We start from the raw sequence: 20918 nt of genomic DNA on the forward strand, positions 1-20918 counted from the left end.
TAAACTGTGGTGACACCACAAGCTATGGACATTCCTGTGGCAGGTGGGGGTAATATTAATTACATATGCATGTATCAGAATGAATGAACTGATCTTCAGGAGTTAGCTATAACTTGAAAGCCTTTGACATTATGAAAATACGAGTAGCATAGACCAGATTTACACATCAGGTTTGTAGATTCTGGTTCAGAATTCTACTCCCCCATGAACTAAGCTCTTAAAGTGATATCAGCAATCCCCAAGTCATTATAGGTTTATGGATTTATAAAAACAATTACCGTAGATTTGTAATAGGTCAAAATATAGCTGTATGGCTGACCTTGAAGTTGGAAGGCACTCCACCAACATAAAACACCGTGTCCTCAGGGTCCAGGTCCAGCAGAGAGTCATCTCCCGAAAATTCTCCCTTTTTAATGAACTTTTCCTCTGCTGTGCTACTTAGACTCGGGACTGTTAGAAACACCTTTCCATGTTTTCCCACCCTATTGAGATAAATAATTTTCACTTGTTATTATATAATTTATAGAAAATACTTTTTAAATGTCAAAATGTTAATGCTCCCTCATCACAAAATGGGTAATTTTGTGACACTAATAAGCATTTATAAAATACCACAATCAATGAGAAAGAGAAGAAAGACATTCCATTTTGAAATTAGTTCATGGATTGACCAGGTAAAATCTAATAATCAGATTGTGATTTAGAAATGACTTTTTTTTTTCTTTCCTACTAAGGTGTTTGGGAAAGAATACAAGAATAATGGAAGAAAACGGAGCAAGAATAAAGGGAGGAAAATGCTATTTATAACATCCACAGGAAGACTATGTATGTGTGTGCGTGTGTGCATGCACATGTGCACGTTCAACAGGTTTCTTGTGAAATGTGCATATATGCCCTGTGTCATGGATTCACTGTACCTTTCAATCTTGACGATGCTGAAGTAAGCAGGCCAGGAACTGACGGGCTTGGAGTCCAGGGGAATCTCCACATCTTTAGTTCCCAAATTATAGACGTATACCAGGTTATCATTTTTGATTGCAAGACCCATATACTCTTTTTTGGCCTGAAATATCAAGAAGTAAGAAGTCACTTAAATAAAATTCATAGGAATGAACAGCATCTTTTTTAAAGGACAATCAGAAATCCAAATACTTGGGTATATACAAGTGACTTCTGGCCTGAATTATTATCCAAAGCTCCTGTGAGCAGGCAGTGGCTCTTCCTTTCCAGCCTCCCTGTGGCCACATCAGAGTCTGCTGGCCCCATCCTTGCTCAGGCCTGTGGAAATTTGTTGGCTGCCCGGAATGGGCTAATTTTGTGAGGCTAACCCAGGAATATAATACAGCCTGACAGTACCGATCACTATGCATCTCCAAACAGGATTCAGCATCAAACAGAATAGGCTTCTGTCTTTCTGAAAGTCTTTGAGGTGTTCCATTCAGACTCATCAAAGTTAGTAGTGTGATGGTGATAGGAAACAATCCCCACAATATCCCACACAGAGAAGAAATTACTTATCCTTGAGTCATTCTTTTAATTTTGCCATTAAATTGAGATCTTCTGAGTTACCAGAATGGGCATTGTTTTGGTTTGTTTGCCTAGGTGGCTTTATTTTAGGCAAGAGAAAAAGCAGCTTTCCTTGTAAATATTATTCCCTCCTTTCAAACTCATGTGCTTACATTTTTGCTTCCGAGGTACAGGATAAACTGATCTGCAGTCTCGGTCAGTTCTGGCTGCTTCACAGGGGGTTTCATGTACAGACTCAGAGACGTGAAGGCCTTTAAGTCATCCATACTGGTTCTCGAGTGCACTTCCACAGCTGACTGGCCATCAAACATCATGGAGACTTGGATCTGGAGTGACACAATGGTTTCATTAAAAGTGCTTTGCAGAAATGGGCAGAGTGCTTTCCCGTGGTTCCCTCATTCGTGACAGGGGCCTCTAAGCTCTTTCCACCTCCATACCTTTAGTTATTTACAACATCCTCCCCTAGTTGAAGAGAAGACTTAGGGCAGATTGTGACACAGTAGTTTAAAGTGGGGTGAAAGCAAAAAAAAAAAGTGGTGACTAAGTAGATCCAAGAATGAGGATAAATATGAATTCCACCATGAACGGTATACTTGGTTTGGGTGAATTAAACAACTTGCTCAAGTTGTCTGGTCAGTATACAATTCACAAGGCTCATACAATTTATACAAAACTAATTGTTTGGGAGAAGTAGAACTAATTTCAGTTACTAATACAGCTGGGACTTTGTCCCTAGGGTCCTCATAAAAGGGGCATGGGGTGAGGCTGTGAGCAACATCCTTGCCCTTGTCTACACAGTTGGGAGGGGTCTGGACTAGCTTTGCAGTCTCAGACCAGGTGGGCTCTGCCACTTCCTAACTATGTAACTTTGAGCAAGTCACTTAACCTTCAGTTTCCTCATCTGTGAAATGAGGATAATAAATTTGTTGTGAGCATGAAATACAATAACTATAAAGTGCTTTCCAGTGCCTGGTCCTACCATTACAATAACTGTAATAATGAGTTCATAAGGTGCCTCTTACGATGGCTCACAGAAAGGCATCACAACAAAGCACAATTCAGTAAGTGCATTTCCAAGAGGCCCAATATGATATGCTGAACTGGTCTGATTCAGGGGTAATTTTTAGAGTATTTACAAGTGGATGGATTGTGTATACTTATGTCATTTATCTGAATCTTTCCAAATGATTAGGCATCTTTATATTAATTTATTAATGTTGATTTGGCTAATGTGGGTGGTCAGTGAGCTCAAGGCTCTATTTCCAAATGACTGGAGTGCAGCTATCCTATGTTACCAGTTGAGTAAAAACTAATACTTTTTTTTTTTTTGAGACACAGTCTCACTGTCACCCAGGCCGGAGTGCAGTAGCACAATGTCATCTCACTGCAACCTCCGCCTCCCAGGTTCAAACAATGCTCGTGCCTCAGCCTCCTGAGTAACTGGGACTACAGGTGTGCGCCACCATGCCCAGCCAATTTTTGTATTTTTGGTAGAGACAGTGTTTTGCCATGTTGGCCAGGCTGGTCTCAAACTCCTGGACTCAAGAGATCTGCCCACCTTGGCCTCCCAAAGTGCTGAGATTACAGGCATGAGCCACCGCGCCTGGCCAAGACCAAAACATCTGAATAAACAAGAAGTGTGGGGGATTAAAGTCTTACATTAATAAGTGAGAGTCTGAGAATAGTGCATGTCTGCATGAAAACCATCCCACTTGGGGGCACTGAGTGGGCTCCCAACTCCCAAAGGTAAGGCTAAGTCTGTCTTTAGCAAATGGTCTTAGGTGATTAAGGTCCCAAAGTCATACTCTTTATAGAAATAATATTACAAGAAAGCACTCACAAGAACCTAGCTTTTAGAATGCCATTTCTTGAAGTACCTTTAGATAAACCTTTTTTGAAAATGTTCACTGGGGGCATCTAAATAAGGTAATTTGTCACAAGGGACCATTTGTCATCATTTAAAAGTCAGGTCTATTTACCAAGAATAATCTTCTACATTACAAAATGTTGATTTCTAACTCTTCTTTCTGTCAGTAATTAAGACCAGTAGTCTGCTCAGGCAGATTCTTAACTGAGAAAATAAAACCATATACTTTGGTTATAAAAAGTGAGTCTGGTCTATGAATCAATTAAAAAAATTCAAGAGGTCCAAGAACAAGCTCCACTTTGCCACACTGAAAAGTAATTGCTATGTCAGGAGATGTTCCTACAAATGCCGGCTCTAGTTATCTTCTGCTAGGTTGCTTCTGTATGTGTCCCAAAACAGTGTCTTTGTTGAGTTTATTCCTCTTAGCCAGTATGTGATTCCTCAGTCAACCCTGCGGGTGGTCAGTAAAAGCTTCTGCATAATTTGTGTTGTACCAGATAATTTCTTGAAGGGGTAGGACAGATGGGATAGATTATTCCATTATGGTAATTGCACTAAAGCAGCTGTTAAAATAACAAATAAAATATAAGAATGCATTGAGGCTTTTATTGAGGCTTTACTTCTTTTGCTATATTAGCTTTATTGACTAGTTTAACTCTGTGGTTTTTAAACCTGGCTACACATTAGAATAACCTGGGAGCTTTAAAGAACATACAGGTACTGAGCCCTTTCTCTACAGAGTCTGATCTATTGCTTTCAGGTTGGGACCCGGAATTGGTTTTGTTTTCAGTGTTCCTCACGTGTTTCTAATTAGCAAATGGGGCTGAGAACTACTGAGTTGGCGAATACAGCAGAAAGGTCCAGGCTCTGGAAGCTGCTCAAGCAGTTGGAGCTCAGCTTCGTGTTATTATTATCAATGACTGACTGATGAGTCTTTCCATCAGTTACCTTGCTGGCAACACTTCTGGTCTGAGCAATGAGCTCTCGGATCCTCTGGATGCTGGCAGAAACGTTGCTTGCAGGCCGCTTCTGCTCAACCATACGAAGCTGATCCAGGAGCTGAGGGACAACCTCTGTCAGATTTCTTACTGCAGTTAATAAAAATTAATCACTTCAGTAAATATCTCAATATTATATTTCAAGAATCAGATGCAGACAACAAACATGGATTACATATGGTAGAACTATGAGAAATTATTTTTAATCCTGCAAAATTAATAGTAAAGCCTGTAAGGTACACAGATGTGCTTTGATCAGGTAATAGGTTGAGGCAGACATCTGGGCCAGACGGACTCAGCCAGTTTAGGGCACAGATGCATACTCCATTTGTTATATAACCTGTTTGTGTAAGCTCATACTTGGCTCAGAGCCACTATTGTTTGAAAAGGTATAACTGCCCTGTTGATGCCATGCACAGGATGCATGCTCTTGCGCCTAGAGAAAGAGAGAATGCCAAGGCCGCCTGTCTTGCAGACGGACAGAGGGAGAGCCAGGGCTCAACATGGCTCAGGCGTGCTGGTGCCCAAAGAGAGAGTAACGCTACTGACCCCTGTAGGGGAGAGCCAGTTGCCTTGAAGGCAGGCATGGGGGAGCCAGGAACTGGCTTGTGCCTGGAAAGAGAGAAAGTTAAGCTGCTGACCCTGAAGGCAAGGGCGAGCCGACTGCTCAGCTGTGTGTGGGAGCAGCCAGAGCAAGCAGCTGAGACAGAGCAGACAGTGTGAGAGAGCTTCTGATGAGAGAGCTGCTGAATAGAACTACATTTCACCTTTCTACATCCCCCAAGTGTTCTTTCGGCCACCCACCCACTCCACTCAGACCTCAGTATGGGCTCGAACCTGGCCCCGAGCATGACATTTGGCATAGTCGTGGACCTAACAAAGCCCAAAGCACAATTTGTTTCTATTTTTGTGACATTTATAGTACTTACTGATCTAAAAATTGTATCTAGAGCAGGCTAACTTTTTCTAAAGGGCAGGGTCCATGGTATATATACAAATGTTCCTTTAACCATATAGCACAGGTTCTGCTTGCATTTCTAATATAACTGATATAACAGGTCAAGAGGAATACTGGGAAAAAAGGTGGGAAGATTGTTTTCCAGAATGTCCATGCACACATCATGCTGCTACCATCCCAGAAGACAGCACTAGATGGAGGAAACAGGTAGCACCCAGAAAAGTGGCAATTGTGCCAAGGTAGGGGTGGGTGGCCATGGTCTGTGGGCACAGACAAGGGTGATGCTACAAGCAGATCATAGTGACCTTTTATTTCTTTTTACTCTTGGACATCTTGCTGGAGAACAAAACAACCTCTGAGTGTTGGGGGTTGAGGGATACAGCAAAAGAGGAAGTGGACGGAGCGGGAGATGAACACGCCCCTTGACTCAGTCTAGTGCAGCTGTGCCCCTCAAGGCTGCCACTGACTACTTCTTACATCATTTTTTTTTTTTGAATGCATAACTTAAACATAGAAAAGAGCACAAGTCAGATGGGCTTGGTGGCTCATGCCTGTAATCCCAGAACTTCGGGAGGCCAAGGCTGGTGGATCACCTGAGGTCATGAGGTTGAGACCAGCCTGGCCAACATCGCAAAACCCCGTCTCTACTAGAAATACAAAAATTAGCCAGGTGTGGTGGTGCATGCCTGTAATCCCAGCTACTTGGGAGGCTGAGGCAGGAGAGTCGCTTGAACCCGAGAGGCAGAGGTTGCAATGGGCCAAGATCGCACCACTGCACTCCAGCCTGGGCGACAGAGCAAGACTCTGTCTCAAAAAAAATAAAAAGCACCAGTTACAAGAATACAGCTTGATGAGATAAACTCAAAACAAAGAGAACGGCATAAATTTTTCCAGAGTTTCATTGACTGAACAGTGGTTCTTAAAGTGTGGTTCTCAGACAAGCAGCAGCAGCATCAGCAGGAACTTGTCAGAAATGCAAGTTCTTGGCCCTGTCCCGAGCCCACTGAATCAGCAATTCCAGGAGTGGGATCCAGCAGTCTGTTTAACAAGACCTCCAGGTGATTCTAATGCACACTAGTATTTGAGAACCATTGGCTCAGAGACGAAATCCTTTTGAGGTATTCTCTTACCTAAGGGCAGGGCCATGGTCATTAAGCATTAGTAGCTGGGCAAGAGCAAGCCTCTTCCTAGAGAAAAACTAAACTCAGATTCAGGAGACTATGTCAGTGCAGATCAAGGAAACATCCCTTCTCTGTACTTAGGACACACAATGTTTCTCCAGCACAAGGAACAGAATTAAGTAAAATAATAGCAACTATCAGTTTATTATATCGATTAATACAGAGGTAAATATTTATTGTTTGGATCACTGACAACAACATTTATTTTAGAGTATACTAGTCTTTAAAAACTAGAGATAATATACTTATGAATTATGTTAGATATCGATTATGGAAATGTTTATAAGACAGAGTCCCCCTGCTCCCTGCAATCAATTCTCTCAGAGAAAGGGAGCCACCTTATGTTAGAGTACTTATAAAGTTTCTTACATTATGGTATCCTCTTTCATTTACTTTGTTTTGAACCACAAAATGCTATTTGAGGAAAGCACAGTAAACAATTTCAATTTTTTGAAACTTCTGGATGCTTATTGGAATCACTTGATAAGACTGGTGAAAAATGGAAAAAAAAATGTAACACAGATTTGGTACATATTCCCGAGGCAACATCATTATAAATGTAATAGTTGAATTTCAGATAGGCAAATCTTTTAAAGACAAAATTTTAAAAGCACTTCCATGAGTAGTTACATGGAAGAAATGAACATATACTTAAAAGATCATTATAAAAGAGCTATTGTACTGTTATGGGAATGGGTATTTGTAAATTGGAATAAAATTTGTAGTGACAGGTCATATATGGATTTATGACCTTTCTTAATTCAGATACAAGTGAAGGTAATATTGTATGCAAAACCATATTGGAGAACAGAAAGTTCTAGTCATGATTTGTCATGATATTGACAGACATTGCTGTTTAAGAGGTTATGAAGGGGTTGGATAAAAATGTGAAAATGGAAAAAGCGAAATTTCACAAGTACTGCCTGGTTCTAATACCTACAAAATAAGTTAGGTAGACATGAAAATATTTCATTTTCATTTCTATAGAACTGTATATTCAAGTTGGCCAACACGCTGTTCTTAATAGAAAGCTGGAGTTATGTTTGGCCGTATTCAGTACTTGTTGGTAATAACCTGCTTTACTCAGATAAAGAAAAAGCAATGTTGCCTAGTAAAAGCAATGCCATTTAGTAATTTTTTTTTCTAAAAGCTAAACAGTATTTTGTTAAGATTATTTACCCAACATTTGATTAAACTTGTTCCCTAAAGGATAAGTCTTACGTTGATACAATTGCTACCATAATTTCACATAGAAAAAATTATGACTCTTTACCAATTCATCTAGTGTTCATGCAAAATATATGTATGTTTCTCATAAGTATTTAGACAGGTATAGATAGATAGATAGATAGATAGATGAACAGTGCAAAACCTTTTCTTTTTCTAAGATAACTTCTATAATTTTCAAATCCAAAACCCAAATAAAGAAAACTGTTTTTTGACAAAAGATATATAGAGTTTAATGGCCAATTCCTTAATTAGATTCAAATTGTGAAATTTCTAAGTGATACCTGCATCCCTAGCAGAGTTCACTGCAGTGTTGTAAGCAGAAGAGTCAAAATGTTGAAGATTCTGTGACCAGTTGGTTAGATTGTTGGCCATGGGGGCAGTGGCCTGCTGCACCTCCATCGTCGTCCTGTTGGCTTCCTCGGTGATCAGTCTAGACTGCCCCAGGCGCTGCTGGGCATCCCCTTTACACAGAGCACAGGGTCATTCACTTTGCAGAGAAGCCGGACATTTGTTGGGGAACATTAACACCCCTTTAACCCTTGAATGAAACAGATCTCACATTTTGGGCTCTCAAGCAAAAGTAAGATTTTTAGATAACCATGTGGCTCACTGAAAACATTTCCAAATTAAGAGGTAAATTTAAAAAGAAGAGTAATTGTATTTGCTGTAACCTGGTGAGAAAGCCATAGAAAATGCATATGAGATTTTAACTCATAAGAGGTTTGTGTCTGAAATTAATTGCAAATATCACTGTCTTTTATGAAAAAGTAGGCTTGTGGAACACTTTTGCCATAAAAATGATTCTATAGAAGTTAATCAATAAAGAAAGGTATTTTTAATAGGAAAAAAAAGCAAATTCCAAAGAGTTTTAGTAGTGAATTCCCATTTTTGTTAAAAATTACATCTTTAAAATAACCATGATGTAAATTTACAACAAAAAATTTTGTCTAGGGGATGGGATTATAGGTGACTTTCTTCTTTTTTTCTTATCTGCATTTTCTAATATTTCTATAAGAATTATTTATTATTTTTATAAAAATAATTATAATTCATTTAGGTGACTTTATAACTTCAAATTTTATAAATTTGAAGTTATGCCCTAATTTGGTTATTGGATTTCTTTGGCCCCAACTGTAATGTAATTAGAACTGTCAAACAATTATAAATTTGAAGTTATACCATCACCTAAGTGAATTATAATTATTTTTAATATAAAAATAATACTTAATTTAATAATATATAAATAATAAATAATTTATTAAAGGGAGGATATATTTCATTTAGCCTCACATATTCTGGATTCTGATAAATGCTAGTTTCAATCCTGAATCTGCTTCTTACTGGCTGTGCCTGTTGCAGCAAGTTCCCTAACCTTCATGAACCTCAGGGTTCATATCAGCCTGAAGGCAATAGTGGTACTTATCCCCATGACATAAAGTATTAATATGGTTGCCTGTGTTCCCACCCAAATCGAATCTTGAATTGTAATCTCCATAATCCCCATGTGTCATGGGAGGGATGGGTGGGAGATAATTGGATCATGGGGGCAGTTTTCCCCATGCTATTCTTGTGATAGTGAGTTCTCATGAGATCTCATGGCTTTATAAGTGTCTGGCATTTCCCCTTTGCTCAGCAATCATTCTCTCTCCTGCCACCCTGTAAAGAGGTGCTTTCTGCCATGATTGTAGTTTTCCTGAGGCCTCCCCAGCCATGCAGAACTGTTAGTCAATTAAACCTCTTTTCTTATAAATTACCCGGTGTTGGGTATTTCTTCATAGCAGCGTGAGAACGGACTAATACAGCTATGTTGAACACTTAGGACAGTGCCCAGCTCACACTAAGCATCAATAAACAGTCATTCTGATGATGGTGATGATGAGGCTTCTCTGTGAAGGACCACTCTCCTGGCCAGAGCTTTGGTGCACTGTAGCACTGTAGCTAGGATTCGCTCATTCTGGTAAAACACCCATATGCTGCGCTAGTGTTTTAACTTTCACTGCGCCAAGGAAGGCACATCTGCTTCCAATTGCATCTATCTAAGATACCACTGCAGTCCCAGATTAAGCAAAACGTGTGCTTTTGTTTCTCTGTTTGGGCTTGTTGGTCTCCCTGGTTTCTATTTGGTCTCTGGGCCTGTTGTTTATATGATAAGAATGACTTGACATGTAACAGAGGGAAGCTGTTTACAGCTGGGCCAAAGAAATCCAATAACCAAATTAGGGCATATTGTTATGAGGAAGGATGTTCATAAGAAAGCCATTATCAAACACTATAAACAGCATGATCCCATTAAAAGACACACACACATGCACACACACACACACACACAGACACACACACACACAGACACACACAGAGGAAATGCTGGAAAAAAAGGCTCTCAAATCTAAAGGTCACCTCTAGGTGGTGTGATTACAGCATTTATATTTAGTTTCTTCTTTTTATTTTCTAGAACTTTTTTTTGTGATGAACATATTTTGTCATCAGAAAATAACATTTATGTATAAAAACACTGACAAATAAAGAATTACCTAATCCTTCCTTGAAGGTTTACCTTACACTCCAGTGAACCAACAGATGAGACTTCAATTCTCTCTGATGCTTACCTCTCTCTGCTGCTTGTAGTTGCTTAACGGCATCGCTGAGTCTGGTTTTAAGGGCAGTTTTCCTTGCTAGGGCTCCACCCACACGCCTGCTAGTGTCAGCCACTGCTTCATCACTGCCTGTGGAGAAGCAGCAGAAAGAAGTACTAGTGGAGCCAAGATGCCTGGAAAAGGATTCCATTTCAACAAGGAAACTTCTCATTTGTACGATGCAGTCATCTGCAGTATTTGCAGTATTCTGAATACTCTGAACATAGATCAACAATTCTGGAAAGTAGCATTTAAAATTCGAGGTACAGAATTGCAGAACACTTGTAATACTGCTTGTGAGTGACTTAGGATGCCATCATGGTTAATTTCTTTGATTGAAACATATAGCCCCGCCGTGACTAATAACACCAAACAGCACAATTGTTAAAGAGCTGAAAAGAAAAAATCTCTCTCTCTCTACATATTATATGATAATGATTGGTTATAAAAATAATCCTTGTTTTCTTATTTGTTTCAATAAAATTTTAATTGCAATATAACATACATCTAGAAAAAGCCATCCTTTATAAATGCACAGCTTGACAAATGTTCACAAAATGAACACAAAACATAACCAGCATCCAAGTCAAGAAAATAGAAACTTATTACCACCTTTGAAGCTCCCTAGAGCCCCTGTGATGACCCGAAGATAATAACTTTTTTGAATTCTATCTCCATCTGTTTGTGTCTGTTTTTAAACATTATTCAAAAGAGAGGATATGGTATTATAATCTTTTATATCTGTCTTAATTTCTATATAGAGCTATAATACATCTTGATAATGTAGTTTGTCTTCCAGCTTTGTTTTTATTCTTCAAGACAGTCTTGGCTATTCTTGGCTTTCCCCTCTCATTTCCATATAAATTCTAGAATATTCAGTTCAGGTACTTTAATTAATACTGAATTAAATCTGTAGATGAATTTGGGAGAATTGTCATTTTTACACATTTTAACCTTCTACTCAATGAATATGGTATTTATTTATCATTTATATATAAATTCTTGTTTAGATCTTCATTTATTTAGATCTTTATGTGTAGCAACCTTAGCCTCTTTTATCAGATTTATTCCTATGTATTTGATGCTATTGCAAACACTGTTATTTTAAAAAGTTAATTTCCCATTGTTGTATATAAAATTAAACCGGATTTTTACACATTGAATTGGTAATGTAGGGTGTCCTTGTATTGTTTCTAATATTAGTGGAAAAGCATTCAATATTTCCATTTTAATTGCTGAATATTATTTTATTTTTCAGATTATGGAAGTTTCCTTCTATTCTTAGTTTGCTGAAACTCTTTTTTAAAAGTCAAAAATGGCTATCAAGTTTGTTAAATAATTTTTCTGCATGTAGTGAGATGATTGTATGAATTTCTCCTGCATCCTATAAATGTGACAAATTACAATTGATATTTTAGATGTTAAACTATTCTTGAAATCCTAAAATAAACTCAAATTGGACATCATATATTGCACTTTATAGGTGTGCTAGATTTGATTTGCTAATATATTGATTAGAATTTTTGCATCTTTTTTTGTAAGAGAATTTGGCTTATAATTTTCCTTTTTAATAATATCCCTATGTGATTCAAGTAACCAAGTTTTGTTGGCTTCATAAAACAAGTTCGAGAGTGCTTTCTGGTTTTCTATTTTATAGAAGAGTTCATATAAAAGTGGTGTTATTTCTTCTTTAAATGTTTAAGAATTCGCTGGGGCAGCCATCTGAGCCTTGAGATTTCTTTGTGGGTAGGGATCGATTAATGGTTAAATTTATTATACATACGTGTGTACATACAGTTCTATCAGATTTTGTATTTGCATCAGTTTTGAGAGTCTTTTGCTTATAAAATTGTTCTTGAAAGCATACTTGTGGCACAGTCACTAGACTGGGGTTATCTTTGAGCAAATCCCAACAGATCATGATGTAATTACCTCATCATCTGAACTAAAGGATCAACTTTGCCAGTAATTCTTTGTTTCTGTTTGTGCTTTAATTCCAAAGCACTGAGAATTTTGTTTCTTAACAAACAGAAAAATAGTTTTATCACTTCTAATTATACTTTTCTCTTTCTCTCCAATGGGATTGTAAATATACACTCTCTGACGGCGCCCTTTTGCTGTTCTATTAGGTAGTCTTGATGTGATTGGTTTATTGTTATCTTTCCCTCCCAAATATGTGTATAATGAATGGGTGGTGGTGTCATGAAGTACAGTTAACCAAATACAAGCACTTCTTTCATATTTTCTCTGGGTAGTGTGGAGAATTTGCATTGCACCCTGCCTCCTTCCTCTTTCTAATTTCAATTTCCAAACATTATAATACAAACAATGTTTTAGCTCTTATTTTGGGTCTCATGACTGCAAAAACAAAAAAAATACCGCCTGATATACTGAGAAAGAATATATTTAACTCTATATTTGGAGCTTTTGATAAAAAGAGGAGGAAGAAAATCTATTTTGGGCTTGATGTTTATAAGAAGAAATGTTTCATAAGAAGTGTGTTCTATTTGGAATTTACTGACTTGCATAAATATTTTTCATTTTGCAAATGAGTTAAGTAGAAGATTCATTTAAATAGCAGCTTCCTGAGATTATATTGACTATCAACTATTTGATATATAATGAAAAGGAAAATTGGGAAATAAAGATTACTGATCATTGAAAGGAATTTGGAAGGAAGAAAAGGTAATCTGAAATTATAACGTAATTCAGTAGATGACTATGGTTTAATTTGAAAACCTGAATGTACATCACAAATGTGTGTATTATCAAAGGAAGACAGTCCTATAAAATTCTAAGCCACACAGTAATAACTCCCTGTTGTTGTTCCTTTTGCAAATAAATGCAGGAAGGGATTTGGCCAAATGAGATCATGAAATAGGTGAACAGGTCTGCAAAATATTCAAACAGGCTAATGCAGAGAGGTTTATCAGACATAAAATATGGAACTTTGAAGAGATGTGGGTAGGGATCGATTAATGGTTAAATTTAAAATAGAAAAGTTGCTTTTATGAGGTTCAATAACTCAATAATGACAAGACTGAGAGAATATATTACAAGTTATCAAAAAGAATAAAATATTTAAGTCACTGTGTCATGAAGACTGACACATTCTGATCTTCACAACACAAGAAACAAAAGCAATACATAGATATAGCAACATTTATTTAAAAATATTTTACTGTTAATATTGTAATTCTTCACTGCTGATATTCTAATTATTTTCCATAGAGTATGTTCAGGATAGACTTACATAATAAATTAATTAGACATATAATAATTAGACTAGAGAAACAATGACCTTTTTATTGCCTTTGTTTGCCCAGAAAAATAAAATAACAGTTGTTTTATGGGAAATAAATAGTTAAGTATCTGTGTATGAAAAGCAAAGTGCATTTATCTTCTCTATGTAATGGCTCTTTGCAAAAGAGAAAGAAAATGCATGGTTAAATGAGATTAATTACTTTAACAAAATTGGGTGAGGTTTTTAGTTTCAAACTTGGCCTTTGTTTTTAGGTGGTAGGTAGAAGTTCGCTAGATGATGAATTTCCAACCTCATTAGTCGATGTTCAAAAATCCTTAGGAATTAGTTCATTATCTCAGAGATGAATAATGTTTAGTGAATTTCTTAGTCCATTCAATTGTTTTTAAGAGTAACTCACAAGATTCAAAATTGTCTAATGCGATTTTGCTTTTATTTTTCCTTCCCTCCCTCATCCTTGGATGTGCACACTTTAGCAGATGCAAACACTGGCCTTTGGAAATGCTTCTTACCATATGGTTGTTAGGTCTGTCCTAAATACAGTAACCTATGTAGAACACAAACTACAAAAAAAAAAAAGGCAAATAACCAGATGGCTTTGCGGTACCCTGTCATCCTAATTGACTCACAGTGATGACCCGTTCCTTCATGGGAAACATTTTAAAAGGCCTTCGAAATTGTTCAAGAAAGAGGAAATTTTGTGCAATATAGTTTTAGTGTTAAGTGTATTTTACGACATTTTCCCCTAAAAATTGGTATTTATGGTAAGTTTCTATTAATCAGCCTATTTGATTAGCAGGAATAGCCACAGTATGTGAGATAGCTATATGTTTCCATGTAGTTTACTACATAGCAGTTTTTTTTTTTTAAATCACACTTTAAAGTATCAAATCTTTGCTCTTTTGTAACTTGACTCTGAGCAGGAACTACTGATATGTTATTTAGTTATAATACTATTCTTTAATCCTAGATTTGGAAATCTCTCTCTACGTGTATGAAAGGAGGGAAGCAGCTATAAGGGAAATAGCAAAGTGAAGATATTTACTAGACTCTGCCTTTGCTTGCAGTTCTCTGGCTTGATTGAGGAGGTTCTCACTTTCATCTTTATGGTAAATGATTTGAGTGTCAATCCCACTCACTGCCTACAAAGGAATTGAGAGAAGAGGGTAAAAATGACAGCAGAAGAAATCAGCTATTCATAGTTGAAGGATTTAAATGACACAGTTTATCTGCTAAACACCAAGCAAAATTCATTCAGCTTCATTTTCACAGCTTAAAATTAAGGTCAAATATGTGACCAAGAGGAAGTAATGCCTTTGGCATTTTCAAGGTAATGTTTTTTTTGGAAAGATTCAGTGAACCTAGAACAAAGCCCTGGCCAAGGCCCCACCAATGTGCTTGCCACGTAGAAGCCACGCAATAAATAATTTTGAGTTGAAAAAAATCTAAATGAATGCGTAAAGTATCTTCTCTATCAGCAGGAACTAATTTTAAATACATTCTTTTTTTCAGGGACTTTGGCTAAAAAAATAACCTGTCAAAGGAACTGGCATTTGCTGACTGGACTACAGCACATCTCAAAGAATCTGCAGACTGAAACCTTCAAGGCATTCATGAAATGGTCTTTCCTTAGTTCCCCTGCCCTTTCTACTCTTTCTGCCATTTGGATTTCACACTGGAAGTTCAAGAGATGACATCAGAAAACAGAAAAGCCAGTGGGAAAGGCAAGGTATAAAGAACTTTAAGGGAATACTCACATCATAAATTCGGTCAGTGGTGTTCAAAGCAAATTCTGCTGTTTCATTGGCTTCACTAACATAATTAACAATATTTTCATAGACATTTGATGCATCCAAAGCCTTCTGTACCAGCCCGTTCATATCTGAACTGTGCAACTTCCTGTTAACAAACAAACATTATTTCTCCTTCTTACCTTCTTGGGGAATGGGGCCATGTTTAATGCTTGCTTTTTAAATACTTCTAGGATCACAGATGCTTCCTTCCTGTTATTCAAAGTCACCTAGTGTGGCAAGGTTTTCTTGAGGGTCACACCTCCTCTGCATTCTTCTGTCTTTGCTGAACAGCATTTTGGTTCTATGACAGCTGCCTGTCTGGCAGTAGCAGCAGGAAAAGGGAATGATGATTTAAAAACAGCCCTCCGCACCTCTTCTAGCAGGAGTTTGTTTATGTGATGGAGGTCAGGCAGAGGAATGAACCCATTATGATGACTACGTAGTGTTTATCCAAATCAGCATTGTTATTTCCTTTCTGTAGAGGAAGCCAAGGCTCCAGGAGAGTATGCAGAGCTTGGCCAGGGCACATATTGTCAAGGTTTGTTTCACTCCTGAGGCCTGGCTGCATTCTGGGCCTCAGGAGTGAGACAGCCCTAGCCCTTCCTCAGCACACCGCCCCACCTCGGCCCACCCTCACCCCTGCCCTTTCACATCATAGTCTCTGCCTTTGCCCCTCTCTGGCCAGTGTAACGTTCATCCAACATTTACTGAGTACCCATCACGCAGGGTACTTGCACACTTGCACACAGGGGCTAATAATGTGAGATATAACAGGAATAAAATATAGAAATGCTTGGTATACCATGCCTGGCATCTGGTAATCATCAGGGTTTATTATTATACCTACACCATTTCCTGAATTGGGATTTTAAAACTCTACATGTACCTGCATAATTTATTTTATTGACAAATACTTCTACTGCCTCCGTAATATAAACTCTAACCTCCACTTCCGCAGTTCATCTAAATCCTTTGTCTTAATTTTATTCAGTTTTAAATCCACCAATTCTTTATTTTTTTTCTCAGTCCCAAACATCGATGATTAATATCATCACCTCATTTGTCAGTAACTTCCAGAAGGTCCTCTTCTGGACCTTCCAGTATATAATATTGCAGATCTCACACTGGCTCCTATCTTCAAACCGCCTGACCTGTTGAGCTCGGTAATTGTTCCTCAATCTCCTGCATCCAGTTCCAGTCCCTGTGTGCTCCCTTAGAAGGACTTTCTCTATATTTCTTTGGCTACTTCCCTCTCTGTTAACCAAGTCTATCATCACTCTACCTCCTCTACAGAAGGGCTGACTCATCCATTAGGCACAGCGTTTTCATTTTCATTTTTTTCAATCAGAAGAAGAAAATGAGGATAACAATAATAATGGTATTAATCTTTATACCAATGCAGACATGAAATAAAGGTTTTAATTTTTCTATGGAGAAAGGAACCCACCAAGGCAAAAGTGCCTAGGGCCTGTAGAAGTCATGGGGCTCTGCTCTACAGAGGGGAGTCTAATCTAAATACTCACTACCTGTTCCTCCCCACAACCCCTTCTGAGAAAATGGCCTCAGATAGCAAAATCTGGGGAAGGCAAACAAGAAAATATTTTTAAAAAAAGGGACAAAAGAAACAAAATGTTACAAATATTTATTAATATTTTAAAATTTTGCTGGTGAGAGTGGTAAGATGTACCAAAGAGCATGAAACAAAGCCTTTATTACTTTGCTTTTAATTACTAGGCACAGAACAAGTACTACCTCAGTATTCAAATTAAACATGTGCTATTGAAATGGAAGCTTCTTAATGAATTTTGTTTATCTTTGTTCGAGCATAGCACGTAAATCATTGTGTACACCAGACAGATGTGGAAGGATATTCACAATTTGAATGAAGATGTCTCTAAGTTGAAATGCTTTCATGAATATATAGTCAGAAATATTCTAAATACAAAAAGACTTGAGGGTGATTGATATTTTGGATCATGTTTCATGTAAAGCATGTAGTAACTGTCTTAGAATCATGCTGGAACACTGTTTGCTGCAGAGTGGCATTATACACAGAAGTTATATTTTGGAATCCCAATGAATGGGATGTAGTTACAAAACGACAAAAGAATAATGAAGAGAGCCATAAGATGGATCTCAAAAACAACATTCTGCTAATATAGTATATTATCAAAATAGTGTTTTTTCTAAGCTCCATTTTATTGCCTTCATCAAAAGCTCATTTTTCTAGGGCCATGATACCAAGCGGGATATGGCACTGTCTCACCCACTGACACATCAAGATTTTACATGACCTCTCTCTTTCTTTTTTTCTCTCTTCATAGGAGATTTGGAAGAGTGTTTGAAAATTTTGGCAATCAAGAATAAGAAGGTGATTTGTATTTTGAACAGAAGTTAATATTGGTTCTTATTTTATTCATGACCTTTACTGGTCCTTTTTTCCTAGTCTTTCTCTGTAATTATCTCATTATTTGCCTATTATTTCAGGATCATGAATTCCATTCTGATCTTTCAGTACTTTTCAGTTAACATTAATTGAGTGTCCAAGAGGTGTGTGACTCTATTCTAGGTGCTGGGAGGAAAATTGCCAATTGATTTTCTCTTAACAGATGTTGAAATCAAATAGTTCCTGCTGGGCACTGTGAAGTATTTATCAGAAGTCAGTTATATTGCCAATTCCCGACCAGCTTTACTTAAGACACTTGGGTGTGGAAAGATAATGCTGTCTATGAAATAAATAGGTAATGTTAGAATTAGACCTTCTAAAGGGATCTGATTTATTTGATAATGTTTTATACAACATTTATGCCCCTAACCAAAACGTCTTTGGTCATCCTACTAATAATTGTGGAACAGACACCCCCTTCTTTCCAGAACCCAGGCCTTTAATATGACAGATTTTTTTAAAATAAAAAAGACCAGCTCCCCCAAACAATTGCAATGAACGATGATGGACTCTCAGATGGACCAACCAACCAACCAACCAACCAACCAACCAACCAACCAACCAACAAACCAACCAACCAACATACCAACACATAAGCATACCCAACCTTAATCAACCTGGTAAAATTGTATCCCAGTAGCTCTAACATATGGAATTGAATAGTAATATTTTATTCACCCCATGTAGATATTTGCATTTCTAAAACCAGGATATTACCTGCTCAATTCATTAGCTTCTTGTTGAAGTTCCTGTGCATGGTCAATAGCTTCTTGGACTAAATCATGGCTGAGGTTACTTAGGTTAGATAGTTTTACTTGTAGTTCATTTTTGGCTCCATCTATTTCTGCATAAATCCCTGACGCATTCTAAAGAAAAAAAAATTTTAATAAATAAATTGAATTTAGAAGAACTTAAAACGTTTTTCCTAAGCACCAAAGGATAATCTCTATTCTTTCTTATTATGAAGGTCAGTAAATTTCAGTGCAGGACCACATAAGTCTAAAATGCTATAAGTAGATGTCTATTTATCCCTCACTGCCAGCTCTTTCTTCTGTACTGATTGCTTCCCTAGCATTCACAACCCAGAAATGCTCTACCATTTCAGACCTAAAAACTAAACTAAACTAAAACTTTCAGTTATCCACACATGTCCCTAATGTTACTACAATACTTTTCTGCTCTCTTCATAGCAACATATTTCAAAAAATGGTAGTTGTTTATATATGTTGTCTCTATTTTCTCTCACTTTATATTCCCTATTTTGACCTAGTCCTGTCTGATTTCTACTCCATTACTCTACCAAAAGAGAAGTTAACTTAATTACATCTAAGTTACTAAATCTAATGGACATCATTCAGTTTTCATCTGACCTTTCAGCTACCTTTCAGGTGACTGACTACTTCCTGAAAATCACCTTGTAACACAGGCTCTCTTGGTTTTTAATCCAACCACAGACCTACGATTTTGCTTAAAGATCGTGCAACTGTGTAGGCGGATGTTCCTGCAAACCCGTGAGTTTCAGCCTTGGCTGGCCCCTCAATGCTGCAAAGAGATTTGTTCTCCTAGTCACCCAAATAGTGAATCTAAACATTGTCATGATTCCTAAGCCAACACTTCCTTCACCCACCCCCATCTGATTCTAAACAGATCACCTTATTTTCTTTTTTATTTGGAGGTCATAACTGTTAGTGGGGGACACTTCTTCCACACTTCTGATGTCTCCTCTATATGCAGGGAGACCAGTGAGTGAAACTCCAGACCTCTCTACCCCTTTCCTCCCTCTACTCCTGTAAGAGGGGAGTGGTTGATTTGATGGGTAAATTTGGGAAGAATAACTCTATAGGCTCTGCTCAACTCCACCCTTCTTCGTCCTGGGAGCAAGCTGCCAGCAGAAAGCCTGAGTTTTCCTGTGTTCCTCCATGTTAAAACTATTCTGGGCAGAACCCCCATCTAAGCCTTACGGTGTTGCCTGTCTGGGTGGGCACAGCTGCCTAATACTGGGACTGAACGTCAGCTACCCCACTTGGCTAAGAGACCTAAACCATGCCTGCTGCTTAGCTGCTTCAGAAATAAGGCAACCTCCTTGGTCTCTGTATTTACTATTTTATTTATGTTTCCAGCTGTTTAGAACTTGGATTCTGGAAAGGGGCACTATTTATTGGTTAACTCCCTCAGAGACTCCAAAACCAATGAACAGGTATTTCCCCAGCTTTTTGCAACCAGCCCCCAGCCCTTCCCCGCAAACTCTATAGATGTATTTATGGCTACACCTACACATAAATTTTGCTCCAATTTTAAGAGGAAAAGTGTTCATTTTCTGTATAAAGCATGCTGCCCCATTGTCTTGGTAACCCCGTTATTCATTCTTGCTTCCTAGCTACTGACTCTTCTCAGATATAAACATGCTCAAGTATCTCCCATCAAAAAACAAAACAAACAAACAAACAAAAAACCTTATTCTTTCACTTTAGGCTCCCTTCTAGCTTTTTCTCTTGCTTTGACACAGTGCACTTTACAGAAATGTTTCTTGCCAAGATCACCAACACCTGGCCCCAAATCGCCAGATCCACTTGACATTTTCCCATCCTTATTTACTGGATCCATCTGTGGTTTGCTACAGTGTTGGTCACTGTCTTTGCTTAAAACTCTTTTCTTTTCCTAGCTTCTGTGACTATGCTATCTCCTGGGTCTCCTCTTTCCCTGACCAGGAAAGAGACCGTGAAAGTTGGCGTTTGATTCCCAGCACTTTCCTCTCCCCTGAGTGATCTCACTTCCTTCTCTGAGCGAAGTCTTTGAGTATTCTAATCCATTCTTTACTAGCTTGCAGGAAAGGTAATCTTCCTATTAAGAAAATCTGACCATGTTATTTCCCTTCTCAGAATCAGCCAGTTGCTTTGCAGGAATGAGTCCAATTTCTAAGCATGATATCATCAGCTGACCACTCTTCTCTCACCAATTTCATCAATTCTCATGACACCCAACCTGCTATATCCCATGGTCTAACCTTGACCAACTGGTTGTTG

General features: G+C 37.9%; 1 protein-coding gene across 6 annotated transcripts in view; it reads right to left on the reverse strand.

Moving 5' to 3' along the window:
• LAMA4 (laminin subunit alpha 4) overlaps positions 1–20918 on the reverse strand; it is a 194119-nt gene that overhangs the window by 31113 nt on the left and 142088 nt on the right. For all 6 annotated transcript variants that reach the window (XM_063724955.1, XM_054558043.2, XM_054558045.2 and 3 more), the window contains exons 14-22: positions 18613–18761; positions 15414–15555; positions 14702–14798; positions 10368–10484; positions 8043–8222; positions 4343–4482; positions 1680–1853; positions 918–1063; positions 320–482 (exon numbers count right to left, since the gene is read on the reverse strand). In XM_063724955.1, the coding sequence (XP_063581025.1) occupies positions 320–482; positions 918–1063; positions 1680–1853; positions 4343–4482; positions 8043–8222; positions 10368–10484; positions 14702–14798; positions 15414–15555; positions 18613–18761 (1308 nt within the window). The remainder of the gene's footprint in view (positions 1–319; positions 483–917; positions 1064–1679; positions 1854–4342; positions 4483–8042; positions 8223–10367; positions 10485–14701; positions 14799–15413; positions 15556–18612; positions 18762–20918) is intronic.

The sequence above is a fragment of the Pongo abelii genome, chromosome 5, assembly GCF_028885655.2.
Source record: "Pongo abelii isolate AG06213 chromosome 5, NHGRI_mPonAbe1-v2.0_pri, whole genome shotgun sequence".
Lineage (NCBI taxonomy): Eukaryota > Metazoa > Chordata > Mammalia > Primates > Hominidae > Pongo > Pongo abelii.